Genomic DNA, 25827 nt, shown 5'->3' with positions numbered 1-25827 from the left:
CGAAGTTTGGGGTATAGAATGAGAAGCTGTGGTGAAAACGGAGGACGAGAAGAGGTGTAAAAGCTCATCGATGGAGGACGAAGAAGGAACCTCTTTAAAAACAGTTAGGTGTGAGTAAAGGTTCCAATTTGCCCGATTAAATTGCCAGCGTGGGGTGCGAAGAGGTGGCGAATATGAAGGGGAAGTAAGAATGATTGGGAAATGATCACTGTCATGTAAGTCCGGGAGAACAGACCAAGTGAAGTCTAATGCGGCGGAGGAAGAGCAGACTGAGAGATCGATGCAAGAGAGAGTATGAGTCCGAGGATCAAAATGGGTGTGAGTACCTGTATTTAAAACATGGAGGGGGTGGGTGGCAAGAAAAGCCTCTAACTGAATTCCACGGGAATCACAGTGAGACCCCCCCCCCAGAGGAAATGGTGAGCATTAAAATCACCAAGTAACAGAATCGGTGGCGGTAATGACGAAACAAGGAAGGCAAAATCCGGAATAGATAATGCCCGAGAAGGAGAGAGATATAAAGAACAGAGCATATACCACCTATGTAAGTGGATACGGGCTGCTGTGTAATGCAGTGAAGTATGAACAAATAGCTGATGGTACGGAATATCAGTGCGGAGAAGAAGGGCACTTTCATTAAAGGTCCCATCAGGAAAAGGATCTGAAGAATACAATAAACTATAGCCTGAGATGTGAGAAATAACAGCAGAGTGCAATTTTGGTTCCTGTAAGCAAACACCAACAGGGGCAAACTGGGAGAGTAACATCTGAAGCTCACCCCGATTACCCCTGAGGCCACGTATATTCCACTGTAAATAGGCCATGATTGGCAATGATAAAGATACTTGAAATCCGCAGGTAAGGGTTCCTACGGACTAGAAGGGTTAGAAAAATCCACATGCGGAGGCAGTGGAAAACGTTCAAGCAGCGAAGGAACGGTGCGCTGTGAAGAAAGGAGTTGCGCAGATGGAGCAGAAGAGAGAGAAAGAGCGGAAGGTGGATCAGTGTCCATTGATGGTTTGGTCTCTGCAATATATTCAGAGATTGCTTCAAGTGTTTCGGAATTCAGAGATGTCGTATGGGAGACAATATTGGGAATGGTAGGGGAGGATGAGTAAAGATTGGAACTGTATTGGACTGTACCAAGGTAGGGGGGGGGCGAAAGGGTGGAGGGAACTGGAGAAGCGTGGCAGGGGACAGAAGAGGCAGGAACCTGGGAGGTGGCAGAAGAGGAAGAAACTTGGGAGGGAACAGGGGAGGAAGGTACATTACGAGGAGGAGGGTGAACCTCTGCACTTGTAACTGAGCCAGTGAGAGGGGAAGAACCAGGGACAGAGACAGGGAGGGTTAAATGAGGAGGTGGAAGATGGGTAGGAGGTGTTACCGGACCTTTTTTTGACTTTTGAGAAGTAGAGGGACGATTGGGAGGAGGTGTCGTACGAGGTCTCGTCGATACTGAGGCTTGTGAGAGAGAACTCGAAGAAGCGAGATTAGACTGAGGCGTTGAAGTAGGGACGTCTGAGCCGAGGACAGCAAAAGGATTAGATACAGGAGTGATTATGGGAGAGGTAACCACAGAGGTGGGTGTAGAAGATGGGATACCAGAAGTGGGGGGACGTTTTGAAACACGGGAATAAGAAACACGTGGGAGTCTCCCTTGGAGGCGGAGATGAGAAACTGCCATGGCATAAGGGAGACCTTCTGTCTCTTTGAGGTAAAGGATTTCCCGCTCGTTTAAATAGACCTGACAACGGCGAGAGTACGAAGGGTGAGCCTCATGACAGTTAAGGCAAGAGGGAGATCGATTGCAAGACGTATTAGAATGGTCATCGGCACCACAGACTGGGCATTCGGCGATAGATCTGCAATATTTCGCTGGATGGCCAAATCGCCAGCAGTTTCTACACTGTTGTGGTGTAGGGATCACCTTTCGAACTTGTAACCGATGTCCTGCTATATAAACTGAGGATGGGAGTTCTCGGCTGTCAAAAGTTAAATGAGCCACATTGCTAGGGTATCGTCTCCGCCCACGGGCAGGAAGAACGTAAGTGTCTACCTTGAGGATTGGGAGATCTTGGAGTTCCAGCTGTTCTAGAATGTCAGTGCCACATGTCTGGAAATTTTGTTGAACTATGGTATGGGGCAGAATGACGGTACCACTACAAGAATTGAGGGAATTATGTTTTTCAAGAGTGACAGGAACAGTATCGATATGGGAAAGACGAGAGAGCTCATGATCCTGGGTAGCATTCTGTACGGTAATGATGCGCGTACCGCTCTTAAGAGCATGAAAAGAAATATCTTTACCAACATGGCGTAGGAGTGCCTTGCCAATACTATGGTCAGAAAGATAGGCAGTAGAGGAAGTTGGTCGTAAAGTGAAGAATTTAGTCCACTGTTCAGTCTGAAACTGAGCGTGGAAAGGTAGTGAAGGACGTGTCGATCGTTTCTGAGAAGAACGAGAAGGTGGAGAAGTATCATCAGCAGGTAATTGTCGTTGGCGTTTAGGCGTGGGACCAGAGTTGGTCCGACGTGGAACGGGTCGGCGATTTGAAAATTGCCGTACCGTAGAGGGAGAGGCCGGAAGCATAGTCAGAGGAGAGCAAAGGTCCGATAAATCAAAGGAGTCAGTCGAGGCCTCAGTACCTGAAGCAGGTGAGGAAACAGCACCGGCAACAGGTACAGAGGCATGAGGAGTGTCTGAAGAGTGGTCCAAAGACGAGGCGGGGTCAAAACGGGGTGCGGTATCAAGAAGGGGCCCGGGGGTAGTAGGTTCATGGACTAGGGCTGCCATGGTTAGGTTACTTCTTTCTTTTTGTTTTTAAGAAAAAAAAAGAAAGAAAATAAAATAAAAATAAAAAATGAATAAAAAAAAGGGGGGACCGGGGAGGGATAGTTCCTAGGAGGAATGAAAGGGCCAGAAATCTCCCTCCGCGCCCAAGAGGACCTCAGCACCGCAAGTAGCGCAGATGCAGCATGGAACCCGTGCCATACCCTACCCATCATGCTAGTAAACTAACAATCCGGGATAGCAACCTCACATCTGCCGAGCTACCTCGGTGGACAAAAGAGAGGGCGGCCGGATATCCGCCACAAAGCATACCTCCTTCGGCCACCACCCCCGGAATCCGAAAGGTGGCTTCCAGAGATACACCCGTCGCCCGAAAGACACCCAAAGCTACTCCGGGATACCGGAGAGGGATCGGGACATCCCCAGGCGATCCAGATTCCACGGCAAACTACGCCACCGCCAAGAACCTCAACGGAATGGGATAGACCCCGGTATCCTTTCCCCTACTTAGGAACTAGCGTGCCTGTGGGAGAAATCCCAAAGGCCAAAAAGAGGAAGGGCAAAAGGGAGGAGTGGGGAGGAGGAGGAGGAAAGGAAAAAGGGGAGGATGGGGAGGATGGGATAGGGGAGGGGAGATTGGGGGGTAATTAGGTTCGGTCTGAGGAAGAAGACCGACAGGTCTAATTCCTCAGACCAAGAGCCTCTTCACCACGCCAAGGAGCCCCCCTTGAAGAGGACTACCTGGACAAAATCTCCAGCTTCACCATTACTTTCTCCCAGGACAGCATCTCCAGCTTCACCATTACTGTCTCCCAGGACAGCACCTCCAGCTTCACCATTGCTGTCTCCCAGGACAGCACCTCCAGCTTCACCATTACTGTCTCCCAGGACAGCACCTCCAGCTTCACCATTACTGTCTCCCAGGACAGCACCTCCAGCTTCACCATTACTGTCTCCCAGGACAGCGCCTCCAGCTTCACCATTACTGTCTCCCAGGACAGCACTATCAGCCCCACATTTACTGACTACCAGGACTTCATCTCCAGCCTTACAGTTTCTGACTACATGGCCAGTATCAAGGGCAGTACCATTCAGCCCAGACTTTTTATGTTCCCATCTGTTGTAGAAAGCTTCCAGGTTTTCTATGAAAGCAGCTTTGATGTTGTCCTCTTTTAATACCCTTGTGATTTTAGTCCACAGATTTTCCTCATTTGGGCATACCCAAAAACACTTCCCTTGCACACGAAAATCACTCACAACGAAAGCAAAAGACTTGGCAGACGATGCAACATCCCCCCAATGAAAAGCAGGGGTGTCACTAGCACGTTAAGAGAAAATACAATAAGTGTCAGGGGCCCGAGACTGTTCAACTGCCTCCCAGCATACATAAGGGGGATTATCAATAGAGCCCTGGCTGTCTTCAAGCAGGCACTGGACAAACACCTAAAGTCAGTTCCGGATCAGCCGGGCTGTGGCTCGTACGTTGGTTTGCGTGCAGCCAGCAGTAACAGCCTGGTTGATCAGGCTCTGATCCACCAGGAGGCCTGGTCACAGACAGGGCCTCAGGGGCGTTGTGTTGCACTGTATGGTCCTTCAGTTTATTGTATGCCATGTGCAGTAATATTTGTATTGGACCGACACTGGTAATAACTTCCACAAACGTTATAGCAAATTGTTTTACTAACACTTTTAACAAATTGCTTGCAAAAATTGCAGTGGTAGTTATAAGTTGTAAGAAGTTATAAGATTATTTTAATTAAGGCTGCCTGAAATGCTCCATATAATCAGGGAGCTTTATTTAAGGTATGACAGCAATTTCATCTTTTTCTGAAACACATGTAAATTATATTTTTTAGAAATAAACTATAATTCATCATTTATCAAGATGTGTCGCGGCACATTGTATTAACTGCCTGAGAGGTAGACCAGAAAGATTAATAATGATACGGCTTTTTTTCCACCTAGTCCTTAATCCCGGTGTTCATGAATCATGTTAGCTGATGCAACTGAGTGTGGCGGGAGCGTCGTATGTAGTACGTGCGTTAATACACGTCACTCATAATGTACTCCGCTACGTAACCTTTCCAATACCACTCCGAGTTGATCATCCTGAGTGACGGGTGTATCTGTCAGGAGGAAAATTAAGCCTCAGTGAAAATATTTTGGTTGTTACTTTATTTTATATATTAGTGTTGATTGTGGCAGGTGCGGCGGTGGTGCAGGTGACGCAAGTGGTTGTGGTGGTGCAGGTGACCCAAGCGGCGGCGGTGGTGCAGGTGACGCAAGCGGCGGCGGTGGTGCAGGTGACGCAAGCGGCGGCAGCGGCGGTGACATTCTGAGTGAGATAGTAGTGGGAGCCGCACACGTCACCCTCTCCTCCACTAACACAACACCTTACTACTTTATAATCGCACTAACTACCTACATTATTATCGCCAAGCATATAATAAGAAGTTGTTGACTAGTGTTTGCTGGAAGACAGTGACAGGTGGTAATAAAGTGGTATTACCCACCGGTGTACGGGGGTACCGTCAGGGTAATACAACCCACGTAGAGTGCGTTTACCCCCTAGTGTAGAGGGGCGTAGCACAGACTGTTGCTGTGACGACAATGTGGTGGTGGAGGACGTGTATACTGGTGGTGATGGTGGAGACAACCAGGACACAGTGGTTCCAAGTTGGTCACACTGACACCAAAGGTGACACAGCTGCTGGCGAACGTTGCTTCTGTCAGGTAGGTTAACATCTGTCTTGTAACTAGACAACATCTGTGAGTTACACAGTTGTTGAAGCTAGCCATATGTTTTGGAATTTGTGAGATGAACGAACATCTGTCAGAAGAGTGAAGGTTCAGGATATTCTAATAGGAAGGATTTTTCCGAGTAGAAACATGTACAACAGTTTGGTATCTTTATTGACGAGACGTTGGCATCTTCTGTCCAGTCTACTTGCTTCAGTCTACTGCACTGTATGGTACAATTATCAACAATTTTAGGTAAAAGGAGAGATGTGCAGGTAGCGTGAGAGTTCACTGCAACAAGGTTCAGCTCCTGCAGATCATTACCACTAAAATATCACACTAGTTTCATCTATGTTCTTTTACTTCACACTGTACAGAAGCAGCCACTCCGAGATGACTTATACTCTGTCCTGATAATATATAATTACTCTTCTTTCTGATATATTTCTGTGTTAATCACCAAGTTTAATGTATCTTCATTACTCATAGTAAATTCATTTAGGTACAGATACACATAAGTACAATTGTAATAAATAGTGTAAATTACCTTGAATAGCCCCAAAAAATCAGAGTGACATTTCCATTGCCGGTTCTTTTTTGATTGAAGAAGGTTCAGCAAGTGTAAGTTTACTTAGGTACAGGTACATATAAGGACAATTATCATACATAGTGACATGTGTAAATTACCTAGGATAACCCCCAAAAAAGTTAGACAAAGTGACTTATTTCCATTGGAGTCCTTGAAATGTTTTATTAATAAAGGTACCAAACTGTTATATGCATCTTGCTCAACTACTGTTAGGTGTTGTATGTCATTAATAGTTGGAAATTCTCAGATATAGAGATTGTGTAATGAAAACACTTTTATTTTTATGCATATGGGATGGACAATACATTAGTCAACAAAAAAAAAAAAAAAAAAAGGAACTGCAGCTAAACTATCATAGATTTAGAGGTAGACTGTAGCTTAGGTTAGGCAACAGCCTGGTTGACCAGGCGAGCACCAGCCAAGCCTGGCCCATGGCCGGGCTCAGAGAGTAGATATACTCTCGAAATTCTTCAAAGATATATATCAAAGGTTACATAAATTTGCAGGTTACGAAAAATAACTCTGTTGCATAATCCGCTTTATATTGGAGAATTTATGCAATAAAAGAACTCGAGCCCCTCTAAGCACAATATTAATCCAAGAAATTAGTTTTTTTATCCACTTCTATGTGTATTCTAATACATTTATATCCATTCTGTAACACGGAGACCAGTACTGTGCTTCATAATCTAAATGAAGCCTTACCCATAATATGGTTCATTCCCAGCATGGGTGGAAATAATCATGTTTCCTTACACTTGCTATCCCTGTTCACCTAGCAGTTAAGTCAGTACCTGAGTGTTAGTTGGGTGGTGTGGGTTGCATCCTGGGGGACAAAATATTAGGACCCCCCCCCCCCCAGTGGAAATAAGACACAGTCCTCGATGACACACTGATTTTCTTAGGTTATCCTGGGTAGCTAAACCTCTGGGTTAAAAATCCAGTCAGAAATTAACTTTTTTTCCTAAGTTACTTATGCAGTACTTAATGTAAATCTAAGTCTATTATCCTTATTGTGGGCTTGGAGGGTTCTTGTTACTGGTGAGGGGCTCTTGATCCAATGAATTGAAATTGTTCTCCACTTTTTTGGATAAGATTTGATTGCCTTCCATTTCCCAGGCACAGTATAAGCCCTATGGGTTTAGCACAACCCCCTAAATATAGTAATAATAAAGTCAGTATTGAGTTTAGCAGCTCATTGTAGTTAAGTCATAGTTGATGGTTTAAAGTGTACAGTTACCAACAATATGTTAGGTAAAGGGACACCTCACTCTGTACTTGTATATATCCCGTCTGTGACCCTGTATTGTTTGTAACGGCTTGACAGAGCTCCTGGAGAGCGAAACGTTGCCATAATAAAATGTCACATTAGTTGCACTTGTCTCCTTTTACCTAATAGTGTGTTTAGTATGCAAACAATAGACTGTTTTATTTTGTGTAAGTTGTTCAAAAAGTTTGTTAGGTTTGGTCAGCTTATGCTAAGTATGGTAGCTTAGGTTACATTGAGCATGTTAAATTAGCTTACATTGGGTTAGGTTAGGTTGGGATGCCTAATTGAATAGTCAACATATAATCTACATACCCACCCCAAAGTAATCTACCAAACTAAACCCAACCCAACCCAACCTAACCTAACCTAACTCAACTCGATATTCACCAACGTAATCTAACATAGCCTACATGAACTTAACCAAACCCAACATTAAAAATCCAAAAAAAAAAAAAAAAAAATTGTGGGGGAGGGGCAAGATGTTGGTGAAGGGGCTCTTTTCTAAGGAAATAAATATTTTTGGGGTTATCCTGGGTAATCTACACATATGCTGCTATGTATGATAATTTATGTAACTGTATTTTGTGTATGGTGGACCCTCAGTTATTCGCCGTAGTCTGTTCCAGAGGCTCGGCTGAAAATCAAAATAATATTTCCCGTAAGAATTAATGTAAATTCAATTAATACAGTGGACCCCCGGTTAACGAACTTTTTTCATTCCAGTAGTATGTTCAGGTGCCAGTACTGACCGAATTTTTTCCCATAAGGAATATTGTGAAGTAGATAAGTCCATTTCAGACCCCCAAACATACACATACAAACGCACTTACATAAATACACTTACATAATTGGTCGCATTTGGAGGTGATCGTTAAGTGGGGGTCCACTGTATGTTCCAGACACCCAAAAATATTCACAAATTTTTTTTTTTTTAAATTAATTATAGTTTTACATACACAAAATAATGAGAACTAAATAAAATAAATACATGAACAATTAAATCAGCATTACATACCTTTATTGAAGACTTTTCTTGGCTTATGGAAGATGAGGAGGAGAGAGGCTCGAGAGTCACTGTGCCGCTGCAACTCACTCCACTTTGCACACATGTCCTTAATCACTGAAGAAGGCACATTCTCCCCTCTCTTCCTCCTCCTCCTCCTCTGAAGCCATTTCCTCAGCTGTGGTCTGTTGCTGTTTCAGATGAAGGTCTTACCCTCTACCACCATCACTACCACCCTCTACCACCATCACTACCACCCTCTACCACCACCACAACCACTACCACCCTCTACCACTATTGCTACCACCCTCTACCACCACCACTCTTGTATTTTGCTACAATTTCTTTCTTAAATTCCATCGTGTTTCTCACTTTCTTCACCAAAGGAACGTTACTAGGAACTTTCTTTGGGGCCATGATTACTTATTTCGCAGTTGCACTTAGAAAAAAACACCAAAAACAGTGAATGTATAGCGAAATGTTTGGATGAATGAGCAGAAGCCTCCTCACGCACCCAGAGACACAGCCGAACTGATGTGCAGATCGGCCGGTGGATGGACATGTCCCATACGGCTGATAAGTGAAATAACGGCCGATAACCGGTAGCCGAAAAACTGGCAGCTGAAAGACCGGCCTATAACCGAGTTGACCGATAACTGGAACAGCCAATAACCGAGAGCCCACTGTACCTGTACCTGAATAAAAACTTACTCCAGCTCCTTGACTTGAGCTTAAATGCCTTCTATTTCCCCAGGCACTGTATGGCCCCTACTGATTTAACACTCAGTGAATGTAATAATTTAAATTATGAGTTACAGTGAACCCTCGGTTATTGGCTGTTCCGTTTATTGGCCAACTCGTTTATCGGCCGTTTTTTTGGCATCCCGTTATCGGCCGCTATTTCACTTATTGGCCGTATTGGGCGCTTATCGGCCTGCAACACTCGCACATTCCTGAGTCAATATAGCTGTATCGCTGGCCGAGTGGGGAAGCTTCTTCTCATTCATCCAAACATTTTGCTATAAATTTGTGTTTTTTTATTTATTAAGTGTAACTGCGAAATAAGTAAGCATAGCCCCAAAGAAAGTTCCTAGTCAAGTTCTGGTGGTAAAGAAAGTGAGAAACACGATGGAATTTATTTGAAAATTTGAGAGTGGTATGCAAGTGTTGGAACTTGCCAGGATGTATGGGAAAAACAAATCTACCATCATTTCCATCCAGGCAAAGAAAGAACAGATCAAGGAAGCTGAGGTTGCGAAGGAGTAAGTGTGATAATGAAACAAAGGTCACCAATAATGGAAGATATGGAAAAGTTATTGTTGTTGTGGATCAGGGAAAAACAATTAGCGGGAGATAATGTTGTGGAGTCAGTGGTTTGTGAGAAGGCAAAGCCGTTGTATGCAGATCTTGTAAATAAAGTGCCTGGAACAAGTGCTGCTGTTAGTGAATTTAGGGCCAGCAAAGGCTGGTTTGAGAGATTTAAGAAGTGTTGTGGCATGCACAGTGTGGTAAAGCATGGAGAGGCTGCAAGTTCTGATAAATGTGTGGCTGAAAAATTTGTGCAAGATTTCAAGGGGTATGTAGAGGCTAAAGGATTCCTCCCCCAACAAGTGTTCATTTGTGACAAAACAGGCCTGTTTTGGAAGAAAATGCCAAAGAGGACCTACATTATGCAGGAGGAAAAGGCTCTGCCTGGACACAAGCTTATGAAAGATAGGCCTACTCTCTTGTTCTGTGCTAATGCTACTGGGGATTTCAAAGTGAAACCTTTACTTGTGTATCTCTCTGAAAATCCCAGTGTGTTCAAGAAGCAATGTTTTCAAGAGTAAATTTTGTGTGATGTGGAGGGCTAACAATAATGCATGGGTCACAGTGTAAATTTTCAGAGTGGGCGAATGATGTGTTTGGCCCAAGTTTGAAAAAATACCTCCTGGAACATAAATTGCCACTCAAGTACCTCGTGGTACTGGACAGTGCTCCTGCTCATCCTCCAAACTTGGTAGGCCTATTGTCTGTGAAAATCCGTTTCATCACGGTGAAGTTCTTGCCTCCTAACACCACTCCTCTCATCCAGCCCATGGACCAGCAGGTCATTTCCAACTTCAAAGAACTGTACACCAAAGCAGTGTTTCAAAGGTGCTTTGAAGTGACCTTGGACACAGATTTGACCCTAATAGAGTTCTGGAGGAATCACTTCAATATCCTCCATTGCATAAGCCTTATAGGTAAGGCTTGGGAGGGAGTGACTTCCTGGACGATGAACTCTACTTGGAGAAAATTGTGGCGAAAATGTGTCCAAGAGAGGGATTCTGAAGGGTTTGGGGTTGACCCTGAGGACCCTATGCCTGTTGTGGAATCCATTGTATCTCTGGGCAAGTCCATGGGGTTGGAGGTTAGTTGTGAGGATGTGGAAGAGTTGGAGGAGGACCACAGGGAAGAGCTAACCACTGAAGAGCTGCAAGAGCTTCATCTGGAACAGCAACAGACCACAGCTCAGGAACTTGCTTCACAGGAGGAGGAAGAGATAGTGAAGGAGGTGCCTTCTTCAGAGATTAAGGGACAGAACCTTGTCCCACTTCAGGGAAATCTTAGAGACGCCAGAAACAAAGCTCTCTCGTCAGATATTTTATGCGACCGGGGTCCAGTGATTCAAGCTGGTCCTAGTGGCATTAAAAGACAAAGAAGGGAAGTAACCCCAGATAGGGCTTTGATACCTGAAGTCCTTATGGAGGGGGATTCTCCTAAACAATAAATTCTCCTACCTCTCTCCTCCTCCCTATCTTCCATTAGCCAATAACAGTCTTCAATAAAGGTATGTAATACTGATTTAAGTGTTCATGTATTTATTTTATTTAGTTCTCATTGTTTTGTGTATGTAAAGCTATAATTAATCTCTTAAAAAATGTATTTTTGTGAATATTTTGGGTGTCTGGAACGGATTAATTGTATTTACATTAATTCTTATGGGAATAATTATTTCGGTTATCAGCCATTTTGGTTTTAGGCAGGCCTTCTGGAACAGATTACGGCCGATAACCGAGGGTCCACTGTATCACTGAACTCCATCAAGCAGATGAACTTGGTATTGACTCGGTTATTATGGACACTTAGGCACTACTGCTTTTGCTTCAGTTTTCTGTTAACTGTAATTTGTCATTTTTTTTTACATCCGGTATGATTAATTTTTGCACTGTTGTAACTAGTTTAGAGGTATCAAGGTTTTTTATGTTCCTGGAATTAGGATTTGTCATTTTTCCACATTTAATTGTACATGCTATGTTTCTCAAGTTGTTAATTTCTCTTCTACAGGTACTCCTCCCTTAACAACCAAGTTCCATTCCATCATCAGCTAACTACAACCTCTCCTCACTTAACGATGGAGTTCCGTTCCTATGACCATGTTGGTAAACGAATTTATCACTAAGTGAGGAGCGTACTATAATGATAGTTTTTGATGACTTTTTTCGTTGAAATTTTGTCCTAGTTTTCATTCATCCGCTCGGTTTTCGTACAATTTTCAACTGTACCAAACTCATCCGCCTACCCACGTGACTCTGCCACTCATTTCCCAGAATCAAGTGTCCACACAAAGCATCCCATGCGTTTGTGACTCGGCCTACCTTTGTTTCTCGTTGAGTGAGCATCACCCCCCTCGTTCATCCGAAACATTTCGTAGTAATCCATTGTTTTTTGTGCTTGTTTATTGAGTGTGACTGCTAAATAAGTCACCATGGGGCCAAAGAAAGTTCCGAGTGCCAGTCTTTATAAAGAAGGCGAGAAACATGGTTGAATTCAAGAAAGAACTCATAGCAAAGTATGAAAGTGACGTACGTATGGCCGATCTCGCCAGGATGTACGGGGAGTCCGCATCAATGATCAGTTCGGTCCTGGTGAAGAAAAAAGAAATCAAGGAAGCTGATGTTGCGAAAGGGGTAAATGTGTTTGGTCCGAGTGTGAAGAAATACCCCCTGGAAAGTCAGTTGCCACTCAAGTGCCTCCTGGTAATGGACAATGCTCCTGCTCATCCTCCAGGCTTAGAAGACCAATTGTTGGAGGAGTTTAGTTTCATCACAGTGAAGTTCTTGCCCCCTAATACCACTCCTCTCATCCAGCCCATGGACCAGCAGGTCATTTCAGACCTCAAAAACTCTACACCAAAGCACTGTTTCACAGGTGCTTTGAAGTGACCTCGGACACTGAATTGACCCTAAGAGAGTTCTGGAGGAATCACTTCAGTATCCTCAATTGCATAAGTCTTATAGATAAGGCTTGGCAGGGAGTGACTTCCAGGACGATGAACTCTGCTTGGAGAAAATTGTGGCCAGAATGTGTCCTCGAGAAGGATTCTGGAGGATTTGAGACTGACCCTGATGACCCTACGCCTCATAGTTTTCTGTATGTAAAACTATAGTTATTCTCTATAAAATGCATTTTTTGTTAATATTTTTGGGTGTCTGAAATGGATTAATTGGATTTGCATTATTTCTTACGGGAAATATTGCTTTAGTTTTCATACTATTCGGTTTTCGTCTGACTTTTTCGATTGGATTAATTACGAAAACCGAGGTTCCACTGTACATTACTTAGGTTTGCATACTGGTCATAAGTCCAAGCGGTCATTAAACAGATAGGTCATTAGTGAGGAGTACCTGTATATCCTTTTTTTTTTATTTTTTAAAGGAAAATTAGATACATTATCAGTATGCTCTTAATAACATCCTGAAGTTCTCTGATGTCTTCTGAGTTTTCTAATTGGCCTATTTTTGTGTCAGTGAATTTACTTGACCTTTTTATACCCTCTTATGTGTAAATTACGAATAACAAGGGGCCCAAAACTTTTTTTTTTTTTCCAACATGCTAGTCTTCTCCCACTAAGGTAGGGTGATCTGATAAAGAAGAAACACTTTCATCATCACTCACTCCATCAGTCTTGCCAGAGGCATGCAGACATTACTGGTTAGATGCCCCTTCAGAGTGCAGGCACTGAATTTTCCACCTCCAGGACTCAAGTCTGGTTAGCTGGTTTTCTTGAATCCCTTCATTAATGTTACCTTGCTCACGCCCCAGCAGCACATCATGTCACAAAACCACTTGCCACCACTCCCATCTACCATGTTCACTCATGCATGTTGAATGTCCAAACTCCCTCCCTCCAACCTTTCGTAGGATGACCCCATACCCCTTCTTCCCTCTATGCAGAGTTATACACCTGTCAAGTCATCCTTTAAATAACAAAAAAAGGCACAATACCATGACTGGAACAATACACAGATAACCCGCACATAGAAGACAGGAGCTTACGACGACGTTTCAGTCCGACTTGGACCATTTACAAAGTCACACTAACGAAAAGGAGAGAAGGAGGGAGTATAAATAGGCCAGGAGGTGGTGGTAGTAGTAGTAGTGGAGGTAGAAGTGGTGGTGGTGGTGGAGTTAGTCAAATACTAAGAAAGAGGAGCACTGCAAGGGAGCTAGGGGCCCACAGAGGGTAGGAGCAAGAATAGAGGGGGAGGGGAATAATGAAGGAACAAATACCCAAGGCAGAAGAAAGACAACCCAAAGGAGAAAGAGGAAAGGGGAAGAGGGAGAAGAAGAAAAAGGAATCAGGTTAAGTCACTGGTGTTTTGAAGTTTGGAGCATTTAACAGTGTGGTGGGAAAGGAAGGCATCTACAGTGACAAAGCCAGGACTAAGATTCATACAAGGAAAGTTGTGTATAAGAGAGGATTCAACCAGACGGCAACTGTGAAAGTTGGAAGTAGGGTCGACAGTTTTAGCAGAAGACCAGTCAATAGGATGACTGATCTCTGACGTGACAGAAAAGAGCATTGTTGGTGTCGGCAAGCCTAACACTACTTTTGTGCTCCCTAAGTCTGTCAGAAAGAGATTGGCCAGTTTCTCCGAAGTACTGAAGAGGACAGGAGGAACAAGAAATAGAGTAGACACCAGGAGCATCTATAGAGGGAGGAGAGATATGAACTAGATTAGTGTGAAGAGTGTTAGTCTGGTGAAAAGTAAGTTTGTTGTCTAAGTAACAGAGAGAGTTGTTGAGATTAGAAAGACTGGAAATGTAGGGAAGGCAGAGGACAGGAGCGTTCCCAGGAGTAGAGAGTTTGGGAAAGAAGAAAGTTCGTTTAGCACATGAGAAGGCAGAATCTATGAAATGGGAAGAGTAGCCAAGACGGGAAAATGAATCATGAAGATTGGAAATTTCTGATTCAGGGAACTGAGGATGACAGATGCAGCGAGCACCATTCTCCCTAAATATCCAGAATGCCTCTATAACCCCTCTTCAGTCCTCTGGATAATGCGGCATATCCTGCTAATACACGTATAGCAGTTAGGTTCTGGAGAATGCAGTCATTTATTAAGTGTACATTATACAAATACAAGTTTATTTCAAAATGGGTGACATTGGAGTGCATGTTTAAAGCCCTTGGTTATGCAGAGCATTTCAGGCAAGCTTAAGCCTAACTTAAGACTACAAGGACATATCGTTGTACATGATTGCAAGAAAAAATAATTTGGGTTATAGGCTAATAAGTTTATAGGTACTGTTTTTTACATTAGATGACATTATAGGTACTATTTTTTGCGTTAATGACATTCAGTTCAAGAACTCGAGTTCAGTTCATTTCAGGAACTCAAAAAATTAATTTGGGTTATAGTCTAGGAAGGTTATGAGTACAGTTTTTTTTTTACATTAGATGACATTTGGTTAAGTAGGGATAGACCCAAGAAACTATGCTTGATTCATCTCTGAGACAGCTGATGTGTGTCACTGACACAAACCATTGTAAGAGCAAGGCAAGTGCTGATAATAATAAAACATAATATATAAATATAATTGAAAAGCACTGTACTAGCAAAACACACTAAAGTGAAACGCCTTAAAGAGAGATATGCCTGTACTTTTAGTAACCTCACACCTCCTCCTAATCTCCAAACTATGAATTCTCTGCGTAATATTCATACCACACATTGCCTTCAGACATATCATTTCCATTGCCTCCACCCTCCTTGCTGCAATGTTTAAAACCCATGCTTCACACCCATATAGGTTGGTACTACAGGTCCTCCATCACAAATCCGGCATCATTGGGACCTGTAGTGTGCCGGATTACTGAGTTTGCCGAATTACAGAGTGGTTAGGTTAGAATACACTTAATAAAATTAACCAACTTGACTTACACAGTTCACTGAACATCGGCAAAAATCGAACATTTCCGCTATTTTGAGCTCAATTTCAAGGTACTTTTCGTCAGGAAAGCAATCAAAATCATGTGTATTTCTGTAATATATCTTCCATTCTATCAAATGAGTCCAAAAAATGAGAACACAAAAATAAAAACCATACGAAAATATACTGCAAAGAGGCGGCTAATGGCTGAGAAGTGAACTCCCTTATTTATCGTCCGTCTTTTTTATTTTTGTTGTACGTTAAGAAGCATCTTTCCATCATACATTGTCCAAGTTTCAATGAGATAGCCCAACAAATGACCGAGAAAAAAAAAATATTTACCAAAAATCATATATGGCAAGCCCAAGCCAGGTACTGGAAATAAGTCACTTTGTCTGACTTTTCTGGGTTATCCTAGGTTCTCTATACATACACTGCTATGTATGATAATCTATGTAACTGTATTTGTGTATACCTGAATAAACTTATTTACTTCTAGTCTGTCAACTGAGTACAAGAAACCACCCATTCACTTATTTCAACTACCCAATAAAGTGGTCAGAAATTGGCAATTTAGCCAATTTCACACAAATTTCAACAGATGCCAATTTCAAAATAAGGTCCAGAATAAACGATGCAGACATTCCTGGCACTAAAATAACATTTTCTCTGTTCATTTGTCATGGCTACAGGCCCCTCTTATATTACTCTTGCTTACCATTTGGAATTTTTATTCACAAAAAAAAATAGAGGATTTACTGTTGTGCAGACTACTGCATTATTGTAATAATTGTATAAATAATGTCAATCCATTCTTGACTCCGTACTGGAATTTAGACTGGCAGGCGGACAGGTATTGGACGGTGACGTCATTTGTTTACTCTTGAGCTTCGCTAAAGAATAGAACATTTTCGCTACTGTGAGCGCAATTTCAAGGTACTTTTCGTCATGAAAGCAATCAAAATCATATCTATTTCTGTAATATATCTTTCATTCTATCAAATGAGACTGAAAAAATGAGAATATAACCATAACAACCATACAAAAATATACCGCTAAGCGGCCTCTAATGGCTGAGAAGTGAACTCCGCTATTTATGGTCTGATTTCTTTCATTTTTGGTGTATGTGAAGAAGTATCTTTCCACCATACATTGCCCAAGTTTGAATAAGATAACCCAACAAACAACTGAGAAAATAATAATAATATAATAATAATATTTACTACACGTACATGTACAAGGTCGACTAACACCCAGGTATCCATTTACTGATGGGTAAACATAAACAACAGGTGTAAAGAAACACGCCTAATGTTTCTACCCTGGCTGGGAATCGAATATTTACCAAAAATCATATATGGCTAACCCAAGCCAGGTACTAAAAATAAGCCACGTTGACGTTTTTGGGGTTATCCTAGGTTCTCTACACATATGCTGCTATGTGTGACAACCTATAGAGAGAAAATAACTTAGTTAGCCCTGTGCTATACTCCGTTTTCTCTAATATAAGCCCCCAATATCCTCTTCATGACTCACGAAATCGTAATGACACGATTGCAAACAAACCATACCACGGGTGGGATTTGAACCCGCGGTCAGAGAGTCTCAAAACTCCAGACCGTCGTGTAGAAATATACCTAGTTGGACGAATCTTATTGTGGCTAGCTGGTCCAGTGGCTAACGCGACGGTCTGGAGTTTTGAGACTCTGACCGCGGGTTCAAATCCCGCCCGTGGTATGGTTTCCTCTTCATAACTCTGTCGAACTGCTCGGTGTTATGCCAAATATTATTCATTCTGGAGTATTTAACATGTTTTATGTTATTTATATTGTTTCTTATGTCATATTAGATCAATTGTGATAGGCAAATAAGCTGTAGTGTTGATATTAGCATAATAATAAAGCATATTCTGCTTCATGAGACTGAGCTCATGGCAACCGACAGTGGCTTCAAAGCCACCTTATCTTTAATGGATAATGTACTGTGTAGGTGCTTTACATAATGAGAAGCATTTCTTTTATTCATTGGAACCATGGCTAGGGCTAAAAGTAAGCAGGTTAAAACAATAAATGGAGATAAAGAAATTGGAATGACTTATGCAGCAAGTAGCGCCACCAAACAGTACCAGCAGGTTGGTGTGGCGACCCTGGAAATTTGAAATTATGCTAGCCATAATTAGTGCCGAATAGCTTAAGGAACTGAATAACTGATTGCCGGATTTGTGATGGCGAACCTGTACTAGACTAATACATTACCCTTTTCGACTCTGAAAAATGTTCTTTGTCTCTACAGTACATTTACTTCAATGCACTGCCCACCTTTTTTTCTCCTCATCCTTCATAGACCCATCCACCACCATGTCCACTCCCAAAACTTACCTGCTTTTAATACCACTTGTGACCTTTGTCTTATCATTCTTTCCTTCATATTTTTTTTTTTTTGTACAATGCCTTGAGCTCTTAAATAGAATGGCAGTGAAGCACATTTGAAAGTACTGTAAATGTGATCAAAATTATGGTACTTCAGGAATTTTTCTAAAATTTGATTACAGTATTTTTGCACTACCTAAGTGAGTTGGCTTAGGTCTTTGTTAATACTGTGTATATTCAGTGTTTCTTTAAACAAACTTGATAATGTACAAATACCTTATGTTATCTAATTAGCTTTTTTTTATTTGTTGTAGCTTAAAGGTGCTATAGATGATTGTTCCTGCTCTGTAGAAACGATTGACAGTTTCAATAACCTCAAAATTTTCCCCCGGCTCAACAGTTTGTTACATCAAAACTTCTTCAGATATTGGAAGGTAAGTTGTAATTATATTGAGGTTTTTAATTTATTAAAACAAAGCAAAAGTAAGTCCTGCATCTTTACAAGAGGTTCTGATTCAAATTTACAGTACTGTACTTTATTATTTAGGGAATTTTTAAAAACACTGCACAGTACAGGGTGTAGGAAATGCAGTACAGAAGGGGCCCCACTTATATAGCAGGTTAGGTTCTGGACTACTGCTGTAAAGTGGAACATATCCCCTTTCTTTTCTCTCTCTCCCTCCCCACTTTCAAAAGCATATAAAACCTTAATAACATATTTACACTACCACATATTAAGTCAGCAGCAGAGTTAGGCCTAAACAATGCATGGACAGTGCACACTATCATAAAATATTTTTGTCCTTAGCTTGTATATACGTATAGTGAATGATGAATGTATTTATTGTAGGAAGTCTGCATAAATGAAGAATGGGTATAAATAAAAAGTGCTGTATTAACAAAATGCTGTAAAGCAAAGTGTTGTAAAGTGGGGCTCTCCTGTATATATACAGACACTATATTAATCTATTAACCCTTTGAGGGTCGACAGGCCCTCTCCGAATTTAGCAATTTTGCCAATTTCACACAAATTTCAAAAGATGCCAATTTCCAAATAGGGTCCAGAATAAACAAGAAATACATTCCTGGCACTAAAATGACATTTCCTCTGGTCATTAGTCACGTCTCAAGGCCCCTCTTATATTCTTTTGCTTTCCACTTTGAATTTTTATTCTCACAAAAAATATAAGATTTACTGTTATGCAGACTACTGCATTAGTGTAAAAAATGGTATAAATATTATTGGTGCACTTGTGAAAGAATATTAGACTCACCAGTTGACGTGTATTGCACGCTTGGCACGATTTGTTTACTTTTGAAATTTGGTAAAAATCGAACATTGCTACTTTGAGCTCAATTTCAAGGTACCTTTCATTGTAAAACCAGTCAAAATCATCTCAGTTTCTGTAATATGTCTTCCATTCTATAAAATGAGACCAAGAAAACTAGAATACAACAATAAATACCATACGAAAATACAGTGCAAAGTCGCTGTTTTATTCCAAAAAAATGGTCAAAGTTTTTTTTTCTCATTATGCACTGTGTGCTGCAGGATTTTTTTTAGACTGTGCACACTGACCACATAGACCCATTCTTTCATATGAAGGCCTACCAGCTTTCTCCCACTAGATTTGAGGGCGCTAGAATTTAGGCGTACTAGTACGTCAAAAACCCTGGGTTGTAAGCCGTACTAGTACGTCCGAAACCCTCAAAGGGTTAATCAAAGCATATAAAAACAAAAATGATGCCTTGAGGTAAAATGGTGATAATAGATACTGTATTGGTATGTACAGTACTATAGTATAATGATAACCTTTGTCACTAGCTCTTTACAATCTTATTCCCACCATACTTATATTTTACTTTTAGCATTTCTTGCATGTATATCACAGGAAAATTGATTTCGCTTAATCATATACTATACAGCCAGATATATAGAGTACATATCATTTTCATTAGCTATTTACCTTGCTTTTAAATGCCAAATATTTTCACTTTTGTGTCATTTTTATTGTTTCTAAAACATTGTTCAACACAGCATGTAAATATTTTGTTTCTTAACTTTAATATGTATCCTTCAGAATCTGGAATGTTTGGAATGAAACCTTTACTTTGTGTGTGTGTGTGTGTGTGTGTGTGTGTGTGTGTGTGTGTGTGTGTATACAGCAAGGCCCCGCTTTATGGCGTTTCGCTTTACGGCGTTCCGCTAATACAGACATTTCGAATTATGACCAAAACTCGCTATACGGCTCCCCCCACCTGTCTTTCTAATACGGTCACAGAGACCCACCGAGTTTGTTTACATTCTCCCTGAGCACATCTCCTTATTATGTCTGGAAACTTTCCAAAATTTCAAGTGTTTTAAAGTTATTGTATATTTTATATGTATTGTACTTGATAATTAAACTTGTGTACACCTGTACCTAAATAAACTTACTGTGCTGGCATGTAGGTACACATTAAAATCACTAAGAGTCTCTCTACTCTTGATGCAATAATAATAATAATAATAATAATAATAATAATAATAATAGTAATAATCTCTTGGGTGCATTAATGTCGCATATTACGTTAATATAGACATTTCCCTTAATCTGTCTATGATATTTTTTTCAAAATTATATAAGAAACACATTATGTAACACACAAATATGATACATGCACCCACAGTATAAAAATTTATACAAATATATATGAGATGTTTACCAAACGGTTTGTAAAAGTGTCGGAAGAATTACGTTTTCTCTAGCCCGTCACCTGTTACTAGGGATAACTGTAGAAAAATATTCCTTTCGTATGCCTTCACTTTATAGCTATAATTCTGTACTAACTTGTACACAGTGTAAGAGTATTTGTTTCGTGATTTAATTATTATAATAATAATAAAAATATTATAAGGTAAAAGTTTCACAAACACTTACAAATGTACATGAATGAACTAAAACTGGACACGTATTAATACCGTGTATTTCGCCTGACCGAGTGATCGTCCACAACCTGTTCAGTTTGTTTGTTTACGCTGTCTGAGCTCGGTGTATCATTAAATGTTGTATATTACGTTAATATACACATTTTCATTAATCCATCCGTGATTTTTTTTTCAAAATTATATAATAAACACGATACATAACATAAATACATAACAACATGTGTAGAGAACCTAGGATAACCCAAAAAAGTCAGAGTGACTTACTTCCATTGCCTTCACTCAGAGCATCATTTCTTCTCAAAATGATGTTACATGAGAATGGGAGTGTTGTTCTTTATTTATTCTACAGTATCAATGTAGAGACAACCTGTACACAATGTAACTTGTGTTGGGTAAGACACACATGCAACAGTTAGGTATCTTTATTTCGAAACGTTTCGCCTACACAGTAGGCTTCTTCAGTCGAGTACAGAAAAGTTGATAGAAGCAGAAGATACTTGAAGACGATGTAATCAGTCCATCACCCTTAAAGTTTTGAGGTGGTCAGTCCCTCAGTCTGGAGAAGAGCATTGTTCCATAGTATGAAACGATATTGTTCAATGTAACTTGTACACAAACCAGACGTGTACACTGTTTACAAAACTTACCTTCACCTGGTTTGTTTACATAACTCTGCGCCTGTCCTCTCTCATGCACTCATTCTTTCTCTCTGGTATGATAGCCCAGCTGACTACCATACATACCACACTTGATTTTTTTACAATAAATACTACTCATCTCACCCTATATTTTAAGGTAAGTAATGAGTGAACTGTATATACATTTTATCGCTCTGGGTTGCTTAAATATCATAGAATAGTATGTGTGGGTGGGGTGGCCTGGTATGGTAGCCTGGCTGACTACCATACATACCACACTTGATTTCTTACAATAAATACTACTTGTCTCACCCTAGATTAAGACTATAAATATTTTAAGGTAAGTAATGAGTGCACTATGTGTGTATTGTACTTTTTTATTGTTTTTTGATGCCTGGTTCTATTGCTAACATAATACAGTGGACCCCCGCATACCGATTTTAATCCGTGCAAGAGGGCTCATTAGTATGGGAAATAATCAGTATGCGAATGAATTTTCCCCATAAGAAATAATGGAAATCAAATTAATCTGTGCAAGACACCCAAAAGTATGAAAAAAAAATTTTTACCTCATGAAATATACATTTTCCTACACACAAAGAGAAGGATACATTCACAATAGTAGAGTAGTACATGCACAGTATATATTGTGCATGTACTAGTCTACTAAATGAAGAATAAATGACACTTACCTTTATTGAAGATGCAGCAATGACTGATGAGACACTGTGTCCTGGGAGTGCCTTTTCCTCCTGAGTACTCTAGGTCCTGTTTGGCATTTTCTTCCAGAACAGGCCTTATCACACTGTGTATGTCACTACGATTCTTAAATCTCTCAAACCAACCTTTGCTGGCTTTAAATTCACCAATATGAGCACTAGTTCCAGGCATTTTTCCCTGTTCACCTGGGTGTTAGTCGACTGGTGTGGGTTGCATCCTGGGAGACAAGATTAAGGACCCCAATGGAAATAAGTTAGACAGTCTTCGATGACACTGACTTTTTTGGGTTATCCTGGGTGGCAAATCCTCTGGGGTTAATTGTTTCTTGGTATATTCTCAATAAGCCACACCAACAAGTGCTACAGCAGCAGCAGACGATGCTACAGCAGCAGCAGACGATGCTACAGCAGCAGCAGACGATGCTACAGCAGCACCAGACGATGCTACAGCAGCAGCAGACGATGCTACAGCAGCAGCAGCAGACGATGCTACAGCAGGAGCAGACGATGCTACAGCAGGAGCAGACGATGCTACAGCAGCAGCAGCAGACGATGCTACAGCAGCAGCAGCAGCTGACAGTGCAGCAGCAGCAGCAGCTGTACCACCAATAGTAGCGATGGTTGATTGGGGTTCATTATATAACCTGGCCAGCTCGGAGACACGCACTCCACTTTCATACTTATCAATGATCTTTTTCTTCATCTCTATAGTAATTCTCACCCTTATTGCTGTAGGGTTGGCACTAGAAGCTTTCTTGGGGCCCATGGTCACTTATTTTCCAGATAAAATCACCAAAAACACTGTAATAATACGAAATGTTAGGATTGTATGCTTGGATGCTACCGCGGAGGCTGGCTGGTAAACAATGCCACCGGCGGAACATGTGAGGCTGGCTAAGGCGCACATTGGACGTGTCTCGGACGAACAGCGGTGAGCGGGTTTTTGAGCGGTATGCGAGGCAAAATTTTTGCGATTAAAGTGAGCGGTATGCGGAATAAACGGTATGTGATGCCACCGGTATGCGGGGGGACCACTGTATATATATATATATATATATATATATATATATATATATATATATATATATATATATATATATATATATATATATATATATATATTTATATATATATATATTTATATATAATTATATATATATATTTATATATATATATATTTATATATAATTATATATATATATTTATATATATATATATTTATATATAATTATATAATATTTATATATATATATATATTTATATATATTTATATATATATATATATATATATATATATATATATATATATATATATATATATATATATATATAAATATATATATTTTTTATATATATATATATATATATATATATATATGTTTATATAAATATATATATATATGTATATATATATATATATATATATATATATATGTATATATACATATATATATATATACATATACATATACATATATATATACATATATATATATATATATATATATATACATATACATACATACATACATACATACATACATACATACATACATACATATATATTTATTTATTTATTTATTTATTTATTTATTAACACACTGGCCGATTCCGACCAAGGCAGGGTGGCCCGAAAAAGAAAAACTTTCACCATCATTCACTCCATCACTGTCTTGCCAGACGGGTGCTATACACTACAGTTTTTAAACTGCAACATTAACACCCCTCCTTCAGAGTGCAGGCACTGTACTTCCCATCTCCAGGACTCAAGTCCGGCCTGCCGGTTTCCCTGAACCCCTTCATAAATGTTACTTTACTCACACTCCAACAGCACGTTAAGTATTAAAAATCATTTGTCTCCATTCACTCCTATCAAACACACTCACGCATGCCCGCTGGAAGTCCAAGCCCCGCGCACACAAAACCTCCTTTACCCCCTCCCTCCAACCTTTCCTAGGCTGACCCCTACCCCACCTTCCTTCCATTACAGACTGATACACTCTTGAAGTCATTCTGTTTTGCTCCATTCTCTCTACATGTCCGAACCACCTCAACAACCCTACCTCAGCCCTCTGGACAACAGTTTTGGTAATCCCGCACCTCCTCCTAACTTCCAAACTACGAATTCTCTGCATTATATTCTCACCACACATTGCCCTCAGACATTACATCTCCACTGCTTCCAGCCTTCTCCTTGCTGCAACATTCATCACCCATGCTTCACACCCATATAAGAGTGTTGGTAAAACTATACTCTCATACATTCCCCTCTTTGCCTCCAAGGACAAAGTTCTTTGTCTCCACAGACTCCTAAGTGCACCGCTCACCCTTTTCCCCTCATCAATTCTATGATTCACCTCATCTTTCATAGACCCATCCGCTGACACGTCCACTCCCAAATATTTGAATACATTCACCTCCTCCATACTCTCTCCCTCCAATCTGATATCCAATCTTTCATCACCTAATCTTTTTGTTATCCTCATAACCTTACTCTTTCCTGTATTCACTTTTAACTCTTTGAGGGTCGACAGGCCCTCTCCGAAACTTGTTCTCAGGGTCGGCCAAATTTAAAAAAAAAATATTTTTTTTTCTTATGAAAAATTAGTTTTTTTTTTCTAAACATTATAGGCTAAACAAAAAAATTTTACCGTCAATACTTACCGAGATATGGAGGCGTGAAGTTTGCCAAAATTGAATATCTGGTAACATCGCCGACTGCCGTCACCCGGTATTTTTCTATTTACTTTTTTATGTACTGTTTTCAATTATTTTTCAATTTTTCTTTTTCTGAGTAACTTTTATGACCTCTGAGGCCAACATGATCAGTATTTTGTAAGTTATTTCTTTTTCAATACTACACAATAAGGGCATAAACACTGTTGTCATTATTTTGTTTACAGAAAATATTTACACAAACAAACGATATGAAATGTTTTTTATTACTATTTTTCTATATTTTATATACACATATACAGTCACAGGGAATGTTTCTATAAGTTCTGCAGCCTGTGGAACTCTTTGAAACATGGTGTCATGCACAGTGGTGTTTTACATTCCTCACACATAAAACGAGTGTCTCTGCGTTGTTGTGGACGTTTTTTTGTATGTGAACAGATGTAACACCTCTTCTGAGCCTTTTTCTTGAAAGCACTAGCAGGCACTTTTACCAGGAAGTGATCACCATGCTTCAGATGAGCAGGTAGTTGTTGATAATTTGGTGGGCAGTCAATTGCAGGTGCTGTTTCTTGGTACTTGAATACTATTTGTCTGATGACAAACAGAATTCGCCGTACTGTGGTTTGTTTCTGGTCCTCATCTTATACATATTATAAGCATTGAGCATGGAAATGTCCAGAAGATGGAAAAAGAGTTTTATGTACCACTTATAACTCTTACGAACACAATCAGCAAACCCAATCTGCATGTCACATTTGTCCACTGAATGCATGTTGAAGGTGTAATCAATCACAGCTGCAGGTTTTAGAATGGGTTCATTGCTCTCTCTATGCTGCCTGCCACTGTCTGCCATTTCATTAGGGTGAACTGATGACAACAGTGTGACATCTTGTTTGTCATGCCACCGAAATGCCATGATGTC

General features: G+C 40.4%; 1 protein-coding gene across 6 annotated transcripts in view; it reads left to right on the top strand.

The window, feature by feature from the left end:
• Nucleotides 1-4893: 4893 nt before the first annotated feature.
• Ero1L (endoplasmic reticulum oxidoreductin-1-like protein) overlaps nucleotides 4894-25827 on the top strand; it is a 302659-nt gene continuing 281725 nt past the window's right edge. For 3 of the 6 annotated variants that reach the window (XM_070080939.1, XM_070080922.1, XM_070080910.1), the window contains exons 1-2: nucleotides 4896-5524; nucleotides 18255-18374. In XM_070080939.1, the coding sequence (XP_069937040.1) occupies nucleotides 5402-5524; nucleotides 18255-18374 (243 nt within the window). In that variant the 5' untranslated portion in view covers nucleotides 4896-5401. Of the gene's footprint in view, nucleotides 5525-18254; nucleotides 18375-25827 lie in introns of all 6 variants that reach the window. The other 3 variants (XM_070080934.1, XM_070080915.1, XM_070080927.1) reach the window with 3 other exon arrangements.

Source organism: Cherax quadricarinatus, chromosome 6 (genome assembly GCF_038502225.1).
Source record: "Cherax quadricarinatus isolate ZL_2023a chromosome 6, ASM3850222v1, whole genome shotgun sequence".
In the NCBI taxonomy this organism is placed as follows: Eukaryota; Metazoa; Arthropoda; class Malacostraca; order Decapoda; family Parastacidae; genus Cherax; species Cherax quadricarinatus.
Note: the sequence above shows the minus strand (reverse complement) of the source record. Positions and strands in the feature narration are given on the sequence as shown.